This window comes from Podarcis muralis, chromosome Z (assembly GCF_964188315.1).
Source record: "Podarcis muralis chromosome Z, rPodMur119.hap1.1, whole genome shotgun sequence".
Taxonomy (NCBI): Eukaryota; Metazoa; Chordata; class Lepidosauria; order Squamata; family Lacertidae; genus Podarcis; species Podarcis muralis.
Window position 1 is genome coordinate 40009351 of NC_135673.1, and position 24462 is coordinate 40033812.

Sequence of the window (24462 nt, forward strand, 5' to 3'; positions counted from 1 at the left end):
ATAACCAAATCAATTCAAAATTTAAGGTAGACAAGAAATTGGGATTTGCATAAAAGCCATCACAATTCAAAGAAGAAATATTAAGATCTAGAGTTAAAAATTAATCTAAAATGTACAGAATATTACTCAATTGGGAAACGAAAGAAGAATTTGTGAAATCTATGATTAAATGGGCACAAGATGTGGGTCATAATGTTGATTTGAACCTGTGGGAACAATTGTGGAAAATAAACTTAAAAATCACAGCTAGTTATGCACTAAAAGAGAAATGTGCCTGGACAATATATCAATATATCACCCAGGACCGGTCTAAAGATGACCTATGCTGGAAGTGCAAAGAAAAAACAGGCACATTTTATCATTCATGGAAGTCTGGTAGAATAATACTGTAAGAGAATTTTGGGAGATGGTGTATAACCAACTTAAGAAAATGCTTAGAAGAATGTTTCCCAAACGCCCTTAAATGCCGACTACTCACAACTCTGCGGATGCTGCCTCAACCATGGCTGGCAACGAAGTCGCGGGAACATCCAGCATCCGATATGACTTAGCAGGGAAAAGTTTCAAGGTTTTAGGAGCATCCCTCGAAAACTGCACAAGGCGTTCGGGCCGTTTCGGGATTGGCCGGGAGGAGAACCAATCACAACGAGGGATTGGCTTGAGGCCCTTCCCATCGGTTTGAAGGCGGAGAGAGAACGCAGTGACGCCACTAAGCTATAGAGGTTTAAAAGTAGGGGGATGGGGAATCCCTATAAGCATTGCACAAAACCCTCGCTTCCGGTTCATATGCGAAGCCCGAAGAATGCGGGGCAGAAAGACAATACGAAGAGGGGTTGGGAGCTTCGCTGCGCCTCCCTTCTCCTAGAGAATGTTTCCTTCCCCACGCCTTTTGCATCGGTATAGGAGCCAACTACTAGGGGATGAGGTCTCTTCATTCCCCCCCCCCCCCGCCCCCAACATATTTGAGGGGCCACCCCACCCCCACCCCAAGTTAATGGGCCTCACTATTCAAATGGTGTGCAATGAGTTCGATCATGTGGGGAGAGGCTTATTTCGCTAGCCCGCCCCCACCCCCAATATATTTTATTCCTGCTGGCACCCTCGTGTATCGTCGATTGGGAACCGGAAGTGTAGATGCAGGCTTCGTTCAGAGCTAAGATAGCCCTATGGGCCTTTGTAGAAAAACCCTAAACGCACTTCCTCGCGAGCAAGCGCAGCTGGCATAGGAGGCTAGGAGGGGCCCGATCCCCTACTCCTCCTCCTCCTCCTCCGCTGCCATGCCCAAGGTGGTGTCCCGCTCCGTGGTTTGCTCCGACACCCGCGACCGGGAGGAGTACGACGACGGCGAGAAGCCCCTGCACGTCTATTACTGCCTGTGCGGGCAGATGGTGCTGGTCCTGGGTGAGCATAGAGAACCGGGGTAGGGGCGGCCCCGATCCCGCAGGCAGCGCTTCCCTTCTCCGCTTCCTCCATTTCAATCCCACGCCTCGCACCTACCCGGGGCTCTGGGTTTAGCCGGCGCGGTCCTTTCCCGCGACGACCACCCTGCGAGGTAGGCTAGGCAAAGGCAGGCAGGCTTAAATTTCAGCGATGCTGCTGTGTCAACGGCCGCGGACTTCCTTCTTCTCCACCCCCACCAAGGGGTTCCGGGATCTGCAGTTTGTTCAAGGCGCTGCCATCGGGTGGGGGTGCGGGGAGAAAAAAACCTCAATAATCGGATTGATTTGGGCGCCGCTGAGACATCTCACGAGGCCCGTTCCCCTCTTAGTGCTATAATCATATATTTATTTAGCTCATTCACACCGCCCTTCATCCAAAGATCACAGGGCGGTTTACGACATAAAAATGCAAAATATGGACCCAGGAATGGTTCAGTAAATATACCCCCCACCAGGAGGCAGACCCTGTTTTCTGCTTTCGTGCCCCTATAAATCATGCCCCTGAGGGTAATCTAGTCTAATCCCCTGCAATGCTGGAATCTTTCGCCCAACATGGGGCTTGAACCCACAACCCTGATGTTAAGAGTCTCATGCTCCACCAACTGAGCTGTCCCCAGAGGTTGGGTGCTTGTCTGTCATGGATGCTTTAGTTGAGATTTCCTAATTGCAGAGGGTTGGACTAGATGACCCACGGGCTCCCTTCCAACTCAGCGGTTCTGTGTGTTCAATCTCTGTCCCTGTGTTTACAAATAGACAGTCTGTTTACCTATAGTTATTCACATGTAAAGTTCAGCAGCTGAACTAATAAAAACATGTACTCTTTTATACAAACACTTGTACATTTGCAGAGATACACTGCACACATTCAGTGTGAACAGGCCTATTTGTTCTATTGGGGGGGGGGAACCTTTCTATCTGTATTTTCTACACCATGAGCAATTTTATACACTTCTCTTTTATTGTTCATTGAGTTCAGTGGGACTTAGGTCGCCTAGGAGCTATATATTTAAAGCAGTATCATGCCATTTTAAACAGTCGCATTTCCCCAAGGAATCCTGGAAACTGTAGTTTCCCAAAGGTACTGAGTTGTTAGGAGACACCTATTCCCCTATTCACAGTACTACAGTTCCCAGAATGGTTTAATAATGAATCCCTCTTCCCAGGGAACTTGGGAATTGTAGCTCTGGGAGGGCCTCCTAACAACCCACAAGCATCTGCAACAATGTTCTGCCTTCACTGTTGGGTAAACATTTGCGTGTTTTTAAAAATAATAATAATAAAATTGCGGGGAAAGGAATAATAAAGACCTACTTTATAACATGCAGTGAGGGTGAAAGTACATTTTAAATATATGGAAATTTGTATTTTCTTCCCACTTAGTTTACTAAAAACAGATGACCCCAGGGGCCTTTAACAGGACAGAATTTTGTCCTTATGTGGTGAAAAACTGTCCCTAGTCTCTGTGTTTCTGCAGATTGTCAGCTGGAGAAGCTGCCCATGAGACCTCGAGACAGGGCCCGGGTGATTGATGCAGCCAAACACGCCCACAAATTCTGCAACACCGAAGAGGAGGAAAACGTTTATCTCCGCAGGTAGGAAAATCCAGCCTCTTCCACAAAGTCGGTGTGCAAGCATAACACTTAATCACCCTTGTGGTTCCTGGGCTGCCATTTTTTATTCTACTAGCCTGCATATGGACAGAACAGAATTGAAAATATTTTACTCAGAAGTTGTGTGTCCTTGCTAAAGGGTTGTTTTCTTACTTGTACAAACCTTAGGGTTCTCCCTTGGCTGCTGATACCTCCTTACTTTGTGTAGATGGGGCCATTTTAATTACAGAAAGATCGACACTGGAGGAATCAGTTCACTGTTAATATACAGCAGAAGGGAGGAATGTTTTTCACCCCAAGCCATGATCTTCTTTCTTGCTATTCTTAGGGTTTTGTGTTCAGTTCTTCAGCGCAGAGTATGTGTGGTTAGGGTCTTCTGTTCATACAGTCAACACTATCTCTCTTCCTCCCCCAGGCCGGAAGGCATTGAACGGCAGTACAGAAAAAAGTGTGGAAAGTGAGTATGACGTCATAGGTATTTTGGGAATTTTAGCAGTGTCTTATTTACAATTTTATTTGTAAACTGCTTGGAAATTTCTTCGATCAAGCATTATATGAAACTCCTAAATAATTAATTAAAATATTATTTGTACACACATACATAAAGGTACACTCTCTCACACACTCTCACTCTCTCTCACACACAAAGGGAAAGAGAGATTCAAGCTTTTATAACTTTGTCACAACTTGAGCAATACTTGACTAGCCAATGTGATTCTATTTAATGTCCAATGAATTAGCAGATCATTCATTCTTTTTATTTTATTTTTCTCCCCACCCCCCTACTTGTTAGGTGTGGACTTCTTCTCTTCTACCAGCACCAGCAGAAGAACGCCCCAGTAACATTCATTGTTGATGGTGCTGTGGTCAAATTTGGACAGGGCTTTGGAAAAACGAACATCTACACCCAGAAGCAAGAGCCACCCAAGAAGGTAGGAACGAGGAGTCTGTGGAATCATGGCTGCTTCCATGCTGGGAGCTCAAAACTGAGACTGTGGCTCTGAGTGCCTGGCTGTTGCTCAGCTTGAACAGTAGGAGATGGCTGTGGCCTTCAAGCTTAGGGCTGGCAACCTTCTGGGGACAGCATACTAGTGGTGGGCAGGACCAGAGGGCAGGACCAGAGGCAACAAAGGCGAACAGTAGGCTCATTTCTATGCACACTTGCAAATCCCCCCTTTTCTCTATCCAGGCAATCAAGAAGTATGATCAGAGTTCAAATATACTTTCTAGTGAAGCAAAAATGCTCAAGGAGGGCTGGTGAGGGCTGTGTAACTTGGGGAGAATTCCAAGGTCCAGACAGAAGCACCTGGAGGACCAGAGATGACCCGTGCCTGGGCTAGGCAGCCCTTTGTTCTGCTCTAGTTCCACCAAAAGTGAATTATTTTCTCTTCCTGTTACTGCTACACTTTAGAAGAGGCTGTTCTGGTGCTGTGAATTAGAGGACAGTTGCTTCTACATATTCTAAGCCATGGATGAGGAGTATGTGGCCCTTCAAATGCTGCTGTACTACAAATACCATAATCCCTGAGTGCTAGTCATGCTGGCTAGGGCAGATAGGAGCTTGGAGTCCAGCAATATAGGGAAGGCTCCAGGTTCCTTGCCACTGTTCTAAGCCCCAAGCTGATGCACACTTAATTAAAAATATACATGCCTTTGTTTTCAAGGTGATGATGACCAAACGGACGAAAGACATGGGCAAATTCAGTTCGGTCACAGTCTCCACCATTGATGAAGAGGAGGAGGAGATTGAAGCGGTGAGTTTTATCTCTCCTTCCCTGTGGTAGTAGGCAAAATTTAGGCTGCCTTTCTGTAGCCATCTTATTTGGCCAGCTAGTTCAGATCGGTGCGTGAGCTGGCCTCTGTGGTTGCTCGCCCTGTAAACTGACTTTTTCCCTTTTGGGAAGAGCTCCAGTATGGTTAACTGGTTAGAATGTAGGATTATTATTATTATTTGTGAAACACAAAAAAGTGTTTTATGCTTGAATCAGATGTTTAGACAGGGACTTCTTCATATGTCATTTGCAACTACAAGGACACAATGAGTAAATCTGGTTGCAAAGTCAACAGGGAAAGAGCCAAGGAGAACAGAAAATGCATGCATCACTAGAGTGGAACAGACTGTCCCCCAAAACACTCGCACTACACTCATGCTACACTGATATTGCTGATGTTGCTCATCCCCATCCCAGAGTCAGTGCCACCGCCCAGGCAGTCACAGCTTTTGGACTCCTTCCTTACCAAATCAAACACAGAGTCCACTAGCTTGGCTCCCTCTGTGCAGTGGCCCTCGGCATAGTTGTTTACAGCACCACTGTGGCCAAAGACACAGGTCTGTGTGCATACATGTCAGGTCTGAAGATCTGGCCAAAAAGTCCAGACCTGACTTGAGTCCGTTGCGCCAGGTTTCAAGTCAACAAGGATTGCATGGGAGATGTACTTGTTACCAGATGCTTCATTGTAGTAAAGGTAAAAGGTAAAGGACCCCTGGACAGTTTAGTCCAGTCAAAGGCAACTATGGAGTTGTGGCGCTCATCTCGCTTTCAGGCCAAGGGAGCCGGCATTTGTCCGCAGACAGCTTTCCAGGTCATGTGGCCAGCAGGACTAAACCGCTTCTGGTGTAACGGTACACCATGACGGAAGCCAGAGCGCATGGAAACACCGTTTACCTTCCTGCCGGAGCGGTACCTATTTATCTACTTGCACTAACGTGCTTTCGTAGTGCTAGGTTGGCAGGAGCTGGGGCAGAGCAACAGGAGCTCATCCCGTCGCAGGGAACCGAACCGCCAACCTTCTGATTGGCAAGCCCAAGTGGTTTAGACCACAGCGCCCCCCATTGTAGTATTCACTGATCCTCTCCAGCTGCAGGTTTCTTTCTCTGTGGTAGCTGTCTGTGGGGCCAATGCCGTGCTTGTTGCTGACTACCTCCCAGAAGTTCACGCCAATTGGTTGCTGCATCTGCACACATGGTGATGGCTTTATTCAAGGCTGGCCTCCTTTTACTGGCCGTTTCTGTCTCTGGTACACCCACCAGCACTGACAGCTAGTAACAGGGAGCACCTTTGCAAAGATTTTGGCCAGGGAGAACTGCATTTGAAACCTCCCACTCTGCCACAAAGCTTAACATGTTGGCATGGATGTGCTGCTGCCTCTCAGTCTCAGCTGCCTCTGAGGGGTAGAGAAAAGAGGCACCATGAATACATACTGTGCATGTCATACACCCTTGCAAATAAGCCTGCAACAGTAACTGGTGTCCTGAAAGACTACTAGCCTATGTTTCCATGCTGGCTGCAGAGAAAGGGAAGCTGTTGCAGGTGCAACTGCCAGCAAAGTGGGCTGAATTCCAGGTACTAGCCCCACTCCTTTGCCTCAGAGGACAGCAGTGGGAGCTGTTGCCTGGCATTAGCAAAGTGACTTAAATAACCTAGATGGCCTCCAGAGAAAAAAGTCTTGATAAACACGTTACTGAGGAAACTGAGCAAAAACAGTGCATACTCCAAGGAGAAAGGAATAGGGAGGTTTTGTCTTTCCTTTGCTGACGCCTTGTACATAGCTGGGAGACATTCAACTAAACATGCAGAGGAAAAGCTCCCTCAGAACTACACAGCCAATCAGGCCCCTTTCTACCTCTGTGAAGATCATGCCACTCTGTCTGGTTGCTAAGCAATGGCTTTACCTGTCCTCCCCTTGGCTGGTTGCTTTAACAATAACAGAATTAACCCTTGTTGCAAACTGAATGAACCCTGCTTTGCGCTTCCAACACCTAGTAGGCGGAGACCAAAAGGAAACACCAGTGGAAGGCTAAGGATGAGGTCCGGAAAAACCAAGTACATCATGATATTTCTCTTCCTGATGCCACTGAGCTTTTTGCTGTGATAACTTTATGCAAGCTGCTCCGAGAGCCTCTTGGATAGAAAGAGTGACATAAGCACTATAAATTAATGGTAATCTTTTGCGAAAGAAACTGCCTTCTACTGAGTGGGCTGCCAGAAGAGTAACAAGGCGAGCAATCCCTCCACCATGAAGCCCACTCATTCTCAGGCATAGAATTCTTGGTCACCTATGGCAAGGAGGCGAGCTGTTTAATATAAGGCTGGTGTCATACTATATACACATAAAAGCCACTTTGCAGCTGGTGAAGAGGGGTAAGGAAGCATCTCTTGAAGAGCCACAAACCCATGGAACTATTCTTAACATAGATCAGTGAGCAAAAAATAGAAATAGATATCACTGAATCATAGAGTTGGAAGGGACCCCTGGGGTCATCCAGTCCAACCCTCTGCAGTGCAGGAATCTCAGGTAAAGCATCCACAACAGATGGCCATCCAACCCCTGCTTAAAAACCTCCAAGGAAGGAGAGTCCACCCACCTCCCAAGGGAGACTGTTCCACTATCTTGGGCTGCTCTCTGCAGAGGGTGGTTTCTCATAGGCTGAGCATTCAAGTCTCATCCTCTGTAGCCTTAAATGGTACAGCCAAACAGAAGCTGTACGTTATACTGCTGAGTAAACATTTTTTATTATGGGGTAGGGAGGGAGTTGGAAAGGACCCTGAGGGTATATGTATCAGCTTCCAATGGAAATCAAAGCACCAGAAAGGGATTGTTGAGTTAGCAGTTGTGGAGTTTAAATACCTTCCCAAAATAGATGGTGGGGTAGGGAGAAAAGTGTAATGCCACTTCCTTAACCTGCAATGTCTTTTTAATGCGTTTTTCTGCTGCAGAGTACTACTAAGTGTTGGACTTTGTGTTAACTTCCCTAACTCTCGTGTGTTTTTCCAGCGAGAAATTGCTGATTCGTATGCACAGAACGCCAAGGTGATTGAGAAGCAGCTGGAGCGGAAGGGCATGAGCAAGAGAAGGCTGCAGGAGCTGGTGAGTTCTTTCTCTCTCTCTCTCTCTCTCTCTCTCTCTCTCTCTCTCTCTCTCTCTCACTCTCTCTCCTTCCTTCCCATTTCATGGATGGGCTAGATGCAATCATTTTCTTTATATGCTAGTAAGATTCAGCTCACTGGCTACTTTCAGACAATCACATTTTAGCTTAGGGCTTATCCACACTTACCTTTCTCTGCTTTTCTCAGTAATGATCCACAATTTAAAGATTCACATGCAAGCAAACACACACCCTGCTTTGGGGTTTTGTTTTTTTGATCCAGAACTTTCCATGTGAAAAACTGCTCTTTAAAGCTCAATTGGAGCAAACGTCAATCTGTGGAAAACCCAAATTGACATTTGCTCCGATTCAGCTTTAAAGAGCAGATTTTTCTGTGGGAAACTTGGGGCAAAAGGAAAAATAAGATGCTCAGACACGGAGCGTTAAAGCGCGGACATGTGCCTGGAAAGTGCAGGGCAAAAGGTAAGAGGGGATAATCCCTTAGTTAGCTAAGACAGGAACAAGCCTTCTGACTGCACAAGTGAGAAAACTGTTAGAATCCCTCCCAGTCCAGACTCAGGGGTGGGGAAACATTTCCAACCAGCAGACTGGATCCTGGAGTAACCACCTCCATGTCACAATGACATCAGGTGACCCAGTGTTCTATTGTAGTGTGGCTTGAGTTGAAGTCACCTCCTAGAAAGGAAGTTCCCTGTTGATCTAAGCAGGGCTTGAAACAATCACTAATCAGCTAATAGGTACTGGCTTCCAGCAGGGGTCAGCTGCAGCACAAAATTCCGCATTAGCAAGTTTTCCAGTGCTGTTAAAGACATTTTCCTAGTCTAGGCAGAAAAAAAGTGAAACTACGGTTAATTGAATATTTCCTGGTATATTCTCTCTTTCTGCACAGGGAGAGGTGATGGAGCTGTGTGTCCTCCCACAAAGCTTATTAAACTGAGATATGGTCATCCAAATAAACACATTTTCCCTCTTTTAACAGCACATCTTACAAGTGCAGACAGGCATGATGAACTCTACAGATATTTTTGTGCCACCAGTATGTTGCGAAGCATTTGTTCTAGAAAGGCACTGAACTGTTTTATCAAGAAAGGTCTGGAATAGTGCCTTCCTGCAGCTAGCTGTCTGGGCTGGGTAATATTCAGACCATTGCAGCAGATTTAGGGAAACATGTTTCATCTCAAGGGCCAGTGAGAGGAGGGCGTGTCTGGAGGGAGCTCTTGAGACCTAGATAGAGAGGCATGAAATATCTGGAATTGCTCGTGGTATATCCAGGCATGGCGGTATGTCAGATCGTGAAGAAATGTGGTTAGTGGCCAGTGAAGTGAATATTCAGGAACTCAGTATATTATTGATTTAAGGATACTTGGTTAAGCTGCTGAGGAATTTGCTATTCCCTGGAATACAATTTGAAAACTAGCAAAGCGGGAGGTAACATTCCTCTAGTCTTTTGTCTGCGTTTCTGAAGCACCAACATAGTAATTAACACTGGATTTAGGGATATTCCAAGAATATTTAATAACATTTTACCCTTTAATTTTTTAAAAATTTTGTTTTAATCAGGCTGAGCTGGAAGCGAAGAAGGCCAAAATGAAAGGAACTCTTATTGATAACCAGTTCAAATAAGGAGCGTCGATATAGAGGACTAGCCAAGAAATGTCATTTAGGAAGCAGGGACAGGGGAAAACACAATACCCCTTCGTCCTTTTTTAATCCGCCCTATGAAATCACTAATTTGCTTCGTTGATTCTACCATGGAAGATGGAACTGCTCCATTGTTTTTATGGATTTTGCATTTTCTTCTGCACACCATGTTTTTAATGTATTCGGAAACTTTTTGAGTTATACTTCCGTTGAATTTTACTTCTTCCACTGCAGAGCTGAGAGGTGTTAGTTTGCCTCTGTTGTGCAGTGTTTTAAAATTTTTATAATCTTCATATGTACGTAGAAATTTTACGTATTGTAAACATTGTGTTGCCGAGGCAGAAACAATGTGTACAGAGAAATAAACCCCTAACAGGTTGTTTTTATGTGGCTTATCATTTCCCACCCACCCATGTCTCTTGACATAAAGTTAAATTTCTTTTTTACACGTGTACAGTGGTACCTCGCAAGACGAATGCCTCGCAAGACGGAAAACTCGCAAGACCGAAAGGGTTTTTTGTTTTTTGAGCTGCTTCGCAAAACGATTTTCCCTATGGGCTTGCTTCGCAAGACAGAAACGTCTTGCAAGTTTGTTTCCTTTTTCTTAACACCGTTAATACAGTTGCGACTTGACTTCGAGGAACAACTCATAGAACGCGGTGTGGTAGCCTTTTCTGAGGTTTTTTTAAGACTTTGGTGATTTTTGAAGCTTTTCCAAAACTTTCCCGACACCGTGCTTTGCAAGACGAAAAAAACCGCAAGACGACAAAACTCGCAGAACGAATTAATTTCGTCTTGCGAGGCACCACTGTATTCCACCGTTCCCTGGAGAGATCAGAGGGGGTAATCTGGAGCTCTCAGGCAGTCTTCCACCCAGATATTGATCACACTAAAAGCCATACTAAAGGTGGCATCAAATGTGACTCAACATTTATTGTGCAGGTTTTTTAAATGCTTGGGGAGGCAATTTAACCATTTCCCCTCCGTTACCACAATATTTGCTTTGGGGGAAATCTCCCTGTCATGCAAATGGGGAATTCCCCTTTCACCCCAAAGCAAATAACAGTGCAATGCTGCAATAGTGGAAGAAAAGCGTAAAAGCCCTTCTCTGTACCTCCTTTGATCCTCCCCTCTGTAGCTGATTCAATCTACCTTTGTAGGGGAGGGAAAAAGAGAAACCGTGCAGGTCTGATGCCCTCCGGATTTTGGGAGCTCAATTTCCATCAGCCCCAACCAGCATGGCTAGTGGTCAAGGAAGATGGGAGTTGTAGTCTAGGAACGGCACCCTGGTGTAATAGAGGTGGAGATGCAGTGTTTCTCTGGAGCTTTTGTATAAAATCCAAGTTTTCATTAAGCAAGAGAGAGTGATTTTGTTGTAGTAACAATGCTTCGCCTGCTGGGGGCCTCAAATTATAGCACAGTGCTGGCAAAATCCAAACCAAATAGCCAAGCCAAGCAGGAAGTGATTGGGTTCACCTAGGTTGTTAACTAGGGACCAATCAAAAGTGTGTGTTCCATGAATGGAAGGAGAGTCCCACTCATGGGAGGGCTCCTGTGAATGGGCAAACAAATCAGAAGGATTGCTCAATAGACTCTAGGGTTGTTGTTTTTAAAGCCCTGCGTAAGTTTCTTGCAAAGGACATGGGTGGCGCTGTGGTCTCTAAACCACTGAACCTAGGGCTTGCCGATCGGAAGGTCGGCAGTTCAAATCCCTGCAATGGGGTGAGCTCCCATTGCTCAGTCCCAGCTTCTGCCCACATAGCAGTTCGAAAGCCCCCCCCCCAAAGTGCAAGTAGATAAATAGGTACCGCTCTGGCGGGAAGGTAAACGGCGTTTCCGTGCACTGCTCTGGCTTCGTCAGAAGCGGCTTAGTTATGCTGGCCACATGGAAGAACTGTCTGTGGACAAACGTCAGTGCCCTCGGCCAGTAAAGCGAGATGAGTGCCGCAACCCCAGAGTTGTTTGCGACTGGACTTAACTGTCAGGGGTCCTTTACGTTTTTTATTGTTATTAATAGTAATAATTTTGTTATCATGAGACCATCATATGATCAGGGAGAATGGGAACAAACATGAAAGCTTTGCCCCCTCCAACACTCTTGGAAAGTGGCCATCTGTGGCTGGGAGCCTGCTCTGCTCCTGTTAGGATTCCAAGTTGATTAGAAATTGGGGTTCTACAAAGTGTTTGGAACTCCATTTTTCTAGGCGCATTTTGCGACAGGGAATTTCGTTAGCGCAAGCAGTTTCTGAGCTCTGGGCGCAGTACTGCGCCTAAGATTTCATATTAAAACTGCAGTGTGGATAGAAAGATGGACCTTTTCCTGCCTCCCCACTTCCAGCTACTCTCTGAAGACTAAAGAAGAGACCCTCTTAAGTATATTAGGGGGGTGGGCAGGGGAAGGACTAGACCATGTGAAAAATGAACATAATATTTCAGCTGCAGTTCATTTATTTTCAGCTTTGTATTTTTGTTATTAAAAAAGTGTGCCTAGACATGCCGTTGCAGCACCCATAACCTAGGTTCAAGGTGCCTCTATTTACTTACTTACTTACTTACTTACTTACTTACTTACTGCTTTAGATTTTTAATAAAAATCTCAAAGTGGTTTACAGCATATTAAACCAGTAAGTCAATAAAACACTAACCGGGTGATGTTCCTCCGGCCTCATGAGGAGCCTCTTCAGTAGGGCTGGGTGAGTCTGGGCCTCAGTTTTTTACACTGGTTCTACACGGTATGGGAAGCGTGAGGACATCACAACTCAGGGAGAACATTGGGCTGCTGATGGGACAAGTGTTATTGTCCCCACTTGTGTGTTCTGCATATTTATGAATACAGTGCCAGAATTGTTGTTGGCATCTGAAACAATGCCTCAAGAAACAATGGAGTAAGCTTCCTCTCTGAGGCACAAGCATGGGCAGTGTGTATTGAGGTCCTAGACTGCTTAGATGACAAAAGACTCCCCCTTTTGCATCACTGTTGTGATCCAAAGGGAAGCAGATCAATACATTTGGCACCAGTTTGGCTGCAGGAGTTGCCAGAAGGAGGAGTACAAGGCGCCACCCAACCGGTTTAGGGACTCCACTCTGGATTTGTGTGGGGCTTACTCCTTAGACTTTTCTTTCCCTAAATATGTCTTGCAATGCAGTGGGTACAGATTTTGCCTCAAGGTTTACTCCTGAAGCCTTTCTCACAAATGAGTACAGTCATACCTCTTGTTACGTTCGGTTCAGGTTACATCTTTTCAGGTTGTGTCCCATGGCGACCTGGAAGTACCAGAAAGGGTTACTTCCAGGTTCTGACGCTCCTGCATGTGCAGATGCGCAAAATGACATCACGCACAGAGGCGGCGAATCACGACCCGCAGACGCGGGTAGCATTCTGCTCATATTGCGAACAGGGCTCTGGAACGGATCCCGTTCGCAACCAGAGGTACCACTGTATGGCTGCAAGGCAGCAGAGGTTTAGGATCAGAGTTTTCCTTCTAGATGGGCTACCTTCCAAGGTTGACAAGCCCCACCTGCCCCTCACCTCCCTCCACATCACATGCAGAAGCTTCCCTCTTGACTGTTGGACCCACTACTGGTCTCATCCGCTCAATCCGCTGGAGCCTGTCTTCGTATGCAGGGGAAACTCCTAACTCACTGAAGGTTTGAGACCCATTGACTAGCCTCCCTGGATTTAGCCAGCCAATTGAAGCAGTTTTCTGAGTGGTGGCTGCTGTTGCATGCTGATAGTTGAGAGCTGAGTGTAGGGTGTGGATCAAAGGTGGACAAACTCCCCAATAAGTTGCATGATGTGACACTCGCCGGAAGTACTACCCCTCCCCTAGCATCCCATACACTCCAATGCCAGAATAGGGCTAATGTGGTCTTATCCCACCCTTCCTCCAGGGGAAACAAAATTTAAAAATTCCTTCCATTAGCACCTTAGAGACCAACTAAGTTTGTTATTGGTATGAGCTTTTGTGTGCATGCACACTTTTTCAGCACATGAAAGCTCATACTAGTAACAAACTTAGTTGGTCTCTAAGGTGCTAATGGAAGGAATTTTTTTATATTGTTTTGACTATGGCAGACCAACACGGCTACCTACCTGTTCCTCCAGGGGGTTTGTGGTGTTGATGTGTGCTGTTCTCCTCCACCCCTTTATCTTCGCAATGATCTGCAAGGGACAACACTGAGACTAAGGAAGAGAGGAAAAATAGCCCTTGCTAGACCTGGACTGGATATAAATTCCCAGCTGGGATGGCTCAGTTGGTAGAGCATGAGACTCTTCATCTTAGGGTTATGGGTTTGAACCTCACATTGGGCAAAAGACTCCTGCATTGCAGGGGGTTGGACTAGATGACCCTCATGCCCTTTCCAACTCTACGATTCTAAGAGAATAGGCAGGTAGGGACTTCTGTTGGGGTAGTGCTCCATTTATTCTAGTGGACCAGCCTCTAGTTCCAAACTCTTTTGTAAAATTCTTACTCCCCCTCCTGACAAGACAAACTTAGTGGTCATCTAATTGCTCCAGCTTTATCGCTGGAACAAGATTCAACCTAATTATATCTAAATAATCCATTGCTGCCCCGCACCTACTGAGATAAAAGGGCAGGACTCCCACTTATGAAGTGGGATGGGAAGTGATCCAACAGGTCTCCTGTTACAATTCTGCCTCCTTCCATCCTTTAACTATCCTGCTCCGCTACTGTCATGCTGTTGCGGCAGCAAAGCCAAAGGGAGTTGTTAAAACAGTGTGGAGATACCAGCGGTCAGGAGCCTTCCAAATTAGAACATATCACCTTGTTTAACCAAAACAGAAGGCTTGCTAGCAAAACACCAAAGAAAATTAGACCGCAGCAGAGGAAATTAAATGCAAAATATTTGTAGTAGCTTCTCTAACACACGCTTCGGCAGATAGGTTATCTTTTAGCGAGCTACAGAGGATTCATAACAAATGGCAGTAGTTTAGAGTCAGAACAGGTCTCTGCCTTCTGGGTGAAAAGAAACAGCATTGAATCCAGGGAACCAGGTCACTGCAGGCATTTAACAAAAGACTGGGTTGAATATTTATTTCAGGCTGGGCCAATTGCGATCATTCAGAGATTGCTGGACTTCAGCTCCCATCAGCCCCTTCCCCGTACCCAACGGTCAGAGATTATGGGAATTGTAGTCCTGCAACATGTGGCTAGCTTGTATGCAAACTGATGCAGCGCTGTGTTGCCTGCTTTAGGAATCGTTGGCAAGTTTAGGATGCAAGGCAACTCTGCTTTTGAAAATGGTTTGGATGTTAATCTTAAGAGTGTGGCCACTGAGCGGTTCCCAGCTCCTTCGCTTGGCAAAAGCCTGAGCAGGCCTACTCAGAGAGAGTTTCCCAGACAGGCGTTCTGATGATGACATAAGCAAAGGTGGAGCTTTAGTTAATCAAGTAAAAAACACTTCCTGGCATCTTGAATATCCTTAAAAGGAAACGCAGCAGCAGGGAGGGAGGGGACACAGTCATGGCCCATGGGTGACCTTCAGTCAGGTGACAATTAAAGGGCAAAAGAGAAAGGGGAGGGGGAAGTAAGCACTTTTCTGCTGCTGAAGGTCATTCTCACAACCGTGGAAGTCAAAAGTCTTCATTCAGTTGCTGCAGAATGCTTGATCTGCAGTCTCTGACAGGCTCAGCTATTTTTTCCACACACACACTGGTAGCAGGGAGCTGTCACTCTTTGCCTGAATCTCTGACCAATTACGCTGCAATGAATTTGGGATGTTTTTCTGAGTCCTCTCTAGTCCCGTGTTTTATACCTGCAAAATTGGTTTCTGTGCAGGAAGGAGAGGGGACAGTTCCTTGTCTATTAAGTATATGCTTTGTAATGTGAAATATACTCAGAGTCGCAAAGTGATTTCATGCTTTTTATTCAGCTCATAGTGGTGAGGAGGAATGAATTCCTGTCCCCTCAAAGTATCTGCTTTATATACATTAATTACACAATGGGCTGCACATGATTGGCTAATTCCGGAATTCTACTGTAAGCCAATCAGGTTGTGGATTCACTTATATCTGGAGCATGATTGGGTGGTTCCTGCCATCCAATCATACTGCTGCATTGTTCTAGGATCAATCAGACTGCTGCATTCTGAATCCTATTGTTCTAGGACCAATCAGACTGCTGCAATTTGGATCCTATTGTTCTAGGACCAATCAGGCTGCTGCAGTTTGGATCCTATTCAACTCAGTACATAACATAATGTAAGCTCTGGACAATGAGTGGTCATGGGAAGAAATAGCTGGAGACTCTAATGGAAGATGAGCAGAAGGGGAAAGACCTCCCTTCTCCCCTCTGCCACATCTGGCTGGATGAAATGCCAGAAAGGTGTGTCCGCCTGAAAGAGGGCAGTCAGGCTTGGGACTGGAGCTGAAAAGAGACACAGAGGCCCAACTCACTGTCTACTAGATTGAGTGTTATGTCAGGTGAGGTAGCAGCTGGTCAGGCTGGGCATTGGCCAAGTGTCTCTGTGGGGCTCAGAAAGGTCCCTCACTGGTCCAACCTGACTGTGTCGCCGCTCCCTGCCCTCCCTGCCAGGCTCCCAGATGGTTGTTGTAGTGGTGAACTGGGTGGACAGTAGTACTACTTTTGAACGGGAGCCCAACCTTGAATAGACGAGGGCATTACATTTTGGAGGAATTAAGATGGCTGCCAGCCCCCACAGTCAGGAGACACGTTGGTATGGTTGCTGCATGGTGAGTGGCAAGGTGTTCAGCATGTGAGATTTCATCACAGGCACCAAACTCGCTACACATGAACAAGTTGTGTACAAATGTAAACTTGCCATGGACAAATTTAATGATATTTGGATATCATTTTTATAAATACCATACTAGATAAAGGTCTGGTTGACTACAATAACAAGTCCCACCCTTTTTGGAGGGTAATGTAAGCAATATCTTCTTCTTGTTGTTGTTCTGTTTTGTTTTCTAAGGTAAAGGTAAAGGTACCCCTGCCCGTACAGGCCAGTCTTGACAGACTCTAGGGTTGTGCGCTCATCTCACTCTATAGGCCGGGGGCCAGTGCTGTTCAGAGACACTTCCGGGTCACGTGGCCAGCGTGACATCGCTGCTCTGGCGAGCCAGTGCAGCACACGGAAACACCGTTTTGTTTTCTACATGGGTACTATTTCTTGTTTCTTCTTTTTTGTGTCTTATCTTACTCTGCACACTTGTAATTTTGTACTTTTTATTTTTCAGTAAGGAATATAAGAGCGCTCTCTCTCTCTCTCTCTCTCTCTCTCTCTCACACACACACACACACACACACACACACAGAGGCACCATGCTGGAAGCCCCCTGAAGTCTGGCCCAGGTGCTCCTAGAAACCTGGGGTTGCATTCAACTCACTTTTGCTCAGAGTAGTAAATTGAAGTCAATGGCCATGACCAACTGAGGTCCATTAACTTCAAAGAGCCTAGTCTAAGCAGAAGTTAGTCAAATACAGCAGTGTTAATATTGTGAGCCTCCCATGCTGCACTCAGCCCATATATATGACTAATTAAGCCTTACATCACAGAAAAACAATATTGGCAGGCTTCCAGTGACCTTCACTCCAAGGATACGAAACCCAATATATTTGCTGGGACTCCTGAGATCTCTTAGCGCTCAGAGACTCAGGTGTGCTCAGCAAAATTTGTACCACTTTGGGAGTGTAGGGATGAGGTGGGCTACATATTAGAATACTCCCCTCATCCAAACAACTACAACCCAGCTCCATGCATGAACAAAAACCATACATGAGGGCAGCCTTTGCCAACCTGGTGACTTCCAGATGATTAGGAATATAACTCTCGTGAGACCAAACCAAGGGGCAATCAAAAAAGAAAACAGCCTCTTTTTAATTTTTACAGTCATACTGTACATTCCTTTGCTGCCAATCCTGTAGTCTAAAAACATAGGTGAGGTAGAAAATAAAAACAAGGCAAGGGGCACTCCAGGAATAGTTTTATTTGAAATAACGGTTATTCAGTATTACTACACTCTGTTTTTTAATATAGAACTGTCATGTACCGAGGGCAGTAGTTCAGTGGTAGAACACAAACAGACAATTGATTGATGTTGATTTTTACACCACTCATGGGCGGGTGTAGCTCCAGTACAACATATGAAGGTTTTGCTGTCCTCCCTGGGAAATTCCCTCTAGAATTCCCTTTAATTTGCTCATATGAGTTGAGGTGGCTTTTGATCAAGTGTGAGCTGAATTCTTTACAATTGGTGGGGGTTAGGGGGCATTGTGCGTGAATTTGTTTTATGTGTGTAGATCTGTGCCTGCTGCAGTGCTCAGCAGCAAGGCTCTATTCCGATGGCATGAATATCACGACGACCAGTAGATTCTTATCTGCTGCAGCCTTCATCCGCCTGCACAGCCGTTGTAACATACCGCTTGTTATCTTCAACCTGTTCTGCTGTTGAGGACTTCTTGGATCATTCTTGGTCTAGCTCCTCCCCTTTGACCTTACCGCCTTGGCTGACCCAGCTGGGAGTATGAGACTCCCAACGGCTTCGCTCACAAGGGTCATAGGAACGTGCAAGCCCACTCACCACGACAAGGTGATGATCCAGTGAGTGAGTCCACCTTTTCTACTCTGATTCCTTCCAGATGTTTTGAACTGCAGCTCATAGTCCAAAACTTCTGGAATGTTCCAGGTTAGCAAGGACTGAGCTAGATGGACCAGTGGTCTTCCTCAGCAAAAGGCAACTTCTTTTGTCTTTGGAATTGCGGAAGAAAGGCAGAACATTAATAAAGCAGTGACACTTTCATAACTCCATGTGTTCTTTTGTGTGTGTGTGTTTTAAAAAATGGCAGGTCCTTCCCTACCAGAAATGATTTCTAATGCTGGAGGAAGCTGAAATTCTCAACATTTATTTCATTTTATTTTTTTAAATGATTTTTGTGGTTTATTTATCAAAATTTAGAGCACCAAAATTTTAAATTAAAAGTTACCTGCAGCGCTTTACTGTTCTCAAATAAGGAAAGGTTCTGTGCACTGCCAGATATCTGAAAATCATATTGTCTACAAAAGCTTGCAGGCAGGAGGATGAATAAAGTGTAGGTAGGACTCACACTTTCTGAAGGAAACAGCATACCTGACGGTTGGCCTGAACCTGCCGAGCAACTTGTTTGACAGGTAAGCAGCTTTGGAGATAGAGGAAAGTTTCTACATCTGGTTTGGTTTGGCCTAAACCAAACTGCACAGCTGACATGAACACATGTTTTAACAAGATTTTATTTTTTTGTAGCATAGATCAGAACAGATTGTCTTTAGCGTTTGTTTGCTTTTGCACACGTTGATGTGGGATTTTCGGAAAGCTATTATGTCAGGGAGATTTTTCTCATATACCTCTACGGGAAGGTGTGTTTTCTTCTTATTCTATGGGACAACATCTGTTCTCTGTTTCCCAAGCACTGGAACTCCCTGGTTCATTTCACCTTTTGCTTCTTTATGTTCCAATGCAGCTGTAAAGCTTCTTGCTGCAGCAGTATTTTGACCTAACCATATTCTAAAAATGTACTCTGCCAGGCATTTCCTAGATTGTTGGCTTTCATCCATTCTGAATTTTAAATTGTTTTTAGGGTCTTTGAAAAAATATGTTTGCTGCCTTGGATGTTTTATTTGAAGTGAACAGACGGCATGTAAACATATTAAACAAATATCTCAGCCTATAGCCTGAGGTGGTACAGTCCAGAAAGAGCTGTACCACATTCTATTTCTGAACATACTTTTCTTTTTTCACTCTTACAGTGAAATCCAATTCGTGGGGGTACAGGATTGTACCATTAGTCTTCTGGATCTTGTGCACAGTACCTGCTGGTATTATTTACTGATTTTTTTTACATGTATGCAGCTTAAAAGCTCCCTGGGCTAGCTATGTCTGTGATAGGGCATGGTGACATCTGTTTGATCAACATATAGTTCCTAGTAGTGCTGGCTTTTGCCATGAACTGGCAATTATTTATCCATGTGCTCCTCCCTCTGTCTTTTTACCGGGCCATGCTCTTGAGGTCAAAGTACTTCTCTGGCAATAACTTTTCAGCCGGCTGCTTGCACTCCCCTACAGAGCATAGAGATGCATTCTTCACATTGTGTAAAATTCCTTCTCAGCACAAACACACGGTCACTAAAGCAGTCCGCAGGAGGCCTCAAGCATGAAGCAGCAAGAGAAACCAGCATGTTGGACATTCTTCAGATCCTATTAGGACCAAATTACTGTGATGATTCAACACGCAAATCACTGCCAATTAAGGGATCAGAACGGGCATGGAGGGGAGGGGGGTTAATATTGTCCTCTCCCACTGCAGTCCCAAGGAGAATCCCTCCTTTGATCCTAGAGTTTGTTTTGGGGGAAATTCCCCCAATGGGTCCCTTTGCACCCATAAATCTGTAGGAAGGCAATGCCAACACTGGAATGCTGGTATCATGGGGCCCGCTGATTTGTCAATGAGGTTTGTGCCAGCTTAAACTCCCACACAGTATACAATGGTTGACTCTTGTTGGTGGCAGAGCAGTGGTCAAACTTTAGCCACAAACTGTTTTCCTTATTAAAACGGCTAACATGAGAGCTGGAAGCCAGGTAATTAACTTGCTATTATCTAAAAGGAAACTGTGCAATACATTAGTTGTGTGAATGCTTTTGGGCTCCAAGATGAATGTCTTATCACAGAACTGAAGAGTTGGAATGGACCACGAGGACCACCTAGTAAAACACAGGAATCTTTCACCCAGTGTGGGGCTCAAACCCCCAACCCTGAGATTAAATGTCTCCTGCTCAGATCAGCTGAACTATCCCTTCTCCTCCTGTACAAGCCCAGCCAAAATGAATGGCAGGCCTCTGGCACAGTTTCCATTCCCTTCAGAGCTTGTGCAGATGACTTTCCCAACAAATGGCCTAGTATCTAACACAACTTCTTGTCAATGAAAGATTGTAAGTAACTATTCCAATTAAAGCACTCTGTAAATAACAAGTAATGAATGTGAAAGAAGCTCCCTTTTAGGTCATAAATCGACTATATACAACTTCCCAAGCTCCTATGACATACTATCCCTTCCTGGGCAACCTTCTGGGAACCTTATACCAGGGGCGGTTGGTGCCAGCATCAAAAGTGAGGAAAAGAGCATGGATGTGACTCTTTACCTTTGCACCACTGCTTATTACACTCCAGCCATGCAGAAGTCAAAGGTTTCTACAACATACACACACCCCATGCATACCTCTTTCCTCACAACCAAGAAACCTTGCCACAGCTCAAGGACACATGGACACAGGCAGGCAGACAAAAGCACCTGGGGAGTACAAGGATCAGGGCTGGTGAGGAGGTGTGGTCTTGCAGAGGGGCATGTTTGGGAAGAGTCATGAGGCCCTGATAAGAGGAGGCAGCCTGAAGGGCTGGAGGCTCCTGTTGCCTGATCAAGCATACTGTCCCGCTTTGGGGACTTCCACTGCCAACTATAATTGCACAATAGTTAGTTAGCATCTGAGGAAAGTGGGCAGGGAGAATTGGGGCAGGGAGGGAGTTGCCCCTGTACTTCTGCTGGAGGGTTCTTACTCACCAGGTAATCTTGGGGAAGTCAAAGATTACTCACTTGAACGTTTTCACTACCAGAAGTAGTAGAGTGAGCAAGTGAGCACACTACTACTACTGATGCACACAGGGACCTACTACTACTAGTAGTAGTAGTACTACTATCTTTTTACAAAGTCATCCAAATACATTGAAAATCCAAACACATACAATATATAAAAGACTAGATAGCCACCATTGAATAAATCAGGCAACTTTGTTGTTGTTTAGTCGTTTAGTCGTGTCCGACTCTTCGTGACCCCATGGACCAGAGTACGCCAGGCACTTCTGTCCTCCACTGCAACTTTAGATTTAGCTTTAAAGATCTTGGCTAAGCACCCCTGAAACAATCTTGGTAGTTTCGGGGGTATCAACAAATACTGGCTTACAGGCTCTTTGTACATTGATAATTTTGAGCTGTAAGGGAGTCAATAGGAAATCTCTGTGATGGGTGTTGAGAAGAGGGCAAACCAAAATGACTTTCACTAGTCTGATTTCCCTCGATTGTTAGGGGTGGTAAGTTAGGTGTAAAATAGCACACTATTTTCCCAACACCACTGTTTCTCCAGGAAAAGAAACTGTTACATAACCCAATTTGGCAAGAGATAAATTGGGCCGGGGGAAAGGGAAGAAGCAGCAGATGCCTAGAGGAGAAAGCTGCTGTGTTGCTCATCTGATTTCAACATATCTGACTCATAAGGGGATATGTTAGTGCTATTTATTAAGCAATTCATAGTCAAAGTGGACACACCTTGATTGCTAAGAGGGATGAGTGAATTTACCAATTTTGGTTTCCCACAGCTTCTCATTTGTTTCCACCTTAAGTTCAGTGCTCCACATTTCCACATTAGTTTGAGATTATTTTTTTTAAGTCCTCATAAAAATTATTAAGCATTTTAATGCAAATTTATCCCAATATACACATTTAGGTATTTTTCCTAGTATACATATTTTTGTGAAGCAATTTTCTCTAATGTAATTCTTTTTGTTTTGTTATTTTCACTAATATTTTCATTTTAGCCAAGCATATGCATTTTTGTACACATTAATTGGCTGGAGAACTGGATTTCTGCAGTCTGCATATTATTTCTGAAACGGCAAATTGGGCAGGTTCACTTTTAAATGCAGAGCTCTGCCAATAACAACCTTTCTCGATGCCATCTTGGCCAGAAGTTCACATTTAAATGCAAACTGAATCAGATTTTTGCTCCATCTCTTCCTTTGCAGCTTTCTTGTGTGTTTTAGTCTTACTGGCATGTGTTTTTGAACTATGATCACTCTCCTTACTTGCCTGGGAGAGAGACTTGAGTGTGTGAATGCACCTGTCCTACCGTTCAAAGATAAAATTAACTGACCCACTCACTTTTGCTCCTGGGCATATCCACTCCTGGCAGGTTGCCTAGAAGAAAATGCAGCCCTGGGCTGAAAAATGTTGCTTTGTTGTTGTTGTTTAGTCGTCTTCGTGACTCCTTCGTGCACGCCAGGCACTCCTGTCTTCCACTGCCTCCCGCAGTTTGGTCAAACTCATGCTGGTAGCTTTGCAAACACTATCCAACCATCTCATCCTCTGTCGTCCCCTTCTCCTTGTGCCCTCAATCTTTCCCAGCATCAGGGTCTTTTCCAGGGAGTCTTCTCTTCTCATGAGGTGACCAAAGTATTGGAGCCTCAGCTTCAGGATCTGTCCTTCCAGTGAGCACTCAGGGCTGATTTCCTTCAGAATGGATAGGTTTGATCTTCTTGCAGTCCAATGCTGCTACCCAATTTATATTTCACAGAGGATGATGCTATTAACTGCTACTAGCCACAATGGCTTTTCTCTACATATGCTGTTGGGAGGCAATATGCTTAGGAATGTCAATTGCTGGGAATCACCAACTGCTATAGTGCTATAGGATTCAGGTCCTGCCATTGGGCTTCCCATTGAGGCATCTTGTGTGCCAGTGTGAGAATAGCATGCTGGGTATTTGGCCTGATTCAGCAGCTTCTTATATTCTCACTGCTGGGCCACAGCAGGCAGTCTTGGAAGAGACACTGTTTACCAAGTGTGAGGGAACAGAGGATACCTCTCTTAAAATGGTTCTTCCCATCAGCAGCTTTTGTAAGTATTTATAATAAAAATATTACATATAAACAAACATGCTGCTTGATTAACCAAGGTACTTTCTTAGCCATTGTGGGTTTTAAAAAAATAATCTAACTGGTTTATTGATGAAATCTTGCAGTTCTATTGATGACTAGCCAACACATGGCCCAGCTCTCCACGATATTGCAATCAAGTGACGTGGCATAGCTGCTAAGAGCAGACACAATGAGATCCCTCGTTAAAATTTCACCTCTCCTGTGATAGCACTAAATACCCTTGGGCTGTCCACTCTCTGCCAGCCTCCCACATCAGCCATATAGAGCTAAAAGTGGCCTGTTATACAGACTGTTGTAAGAATTACTAGACAACACATGCTCAGCCAAGCATTTGAGCAACAAAAAGACACTACTATTCTTTCTGCTTCTGATGTTGGAGCATAAGTGTTGCTGTTTCTGTAAGCCCAAGTGGCACCACCAAGGGGGGCGCCAGCAGTAGGAAACCTGAAGTTTGCAGAAGTACAAAATATATTTACGGAGAGAAACCCTAAGGAGGGGAAAACTCAACAACAATCTGTTGAGGACTGAATGTGTTGACTGCTGGCTGGCTGATCAGGGGAAGAAAAGAAAAGACAAGAAAACCAGGTGGGGAACAGAATGAAGTACTGAAGAGATCATGGCTGACTGATTGGAACAGACACGCTCCACACCTCCAAGGTTTGTTGCAAATCCTACTTGCACAAAATTATGTACAACTACACCTTTAAGTCCCCATCAGCTGGATGCTTAATATTACCTGGAGTGCATCCCAAAATAGTGTTGCAAGGGACCTTACTGGGTTTTCCCCTTGAAAGAAAAAAGTAAGGAATATATTATGTTAGTAATAGTTCTATATGCATTAGCATATATATAATAATGTGTGGAAGTGAAATTGATTACATTTAGTGTGCTATAATTATACCCTCTTTATTGCCCTTTTTATTTTTTTTATGCACTTTTTCTTTCTTCACTTTATTTTTAAAAAAGAAAGGCACTTAACATGAAGGATTAATTTCAAGCTCCAGTAGGAAGGTGGTGAACTTGCTGAACTGGAAATCCCAATCCCAATGGCTTCTTTCCAATCCAAGCTGCAACACATGGCAAAGGAATCTGGGCCTTTTTGGAACAGGCAACCAGGGGACTTCAGCCAGCCATGTAAGCATGATGAAACTGCTGCATATCAC

General features: G+C 44.9%; 1 protein-coding gene across 1 annotated transcript; it reads left to right on the forward strand.

Annotated features, from left to right (window-relative positions):
• The first annotated feature begins 1146 nt into the window (after nt 1-1146).
• Nucleotides 1147-9960, forward strand: STEEP1 (STING1 ER exit protein 1). Its single transcript, XM_028715654.2, has 7 exons — nt 1147-1401; nt 2914-3031; nt 3465-3506; nt 3843-3981; nt 4714-4803; nt 7826-7918; nt 9498-9960. The coding sequence occupies exons 1-7, from the start codon at nt 1278-1280 to the stop codon at nt 9558-9560; spliced, it is 669 nt and encodes a 222-aa protein (XP_028571487.1). The 5' UTR covers nt 1147-1277; the 3' UTR covers nt 9561-9960.
• The last annotated feature ends 14502 nt before the right edge of the window (nt 9961-24462 follow it).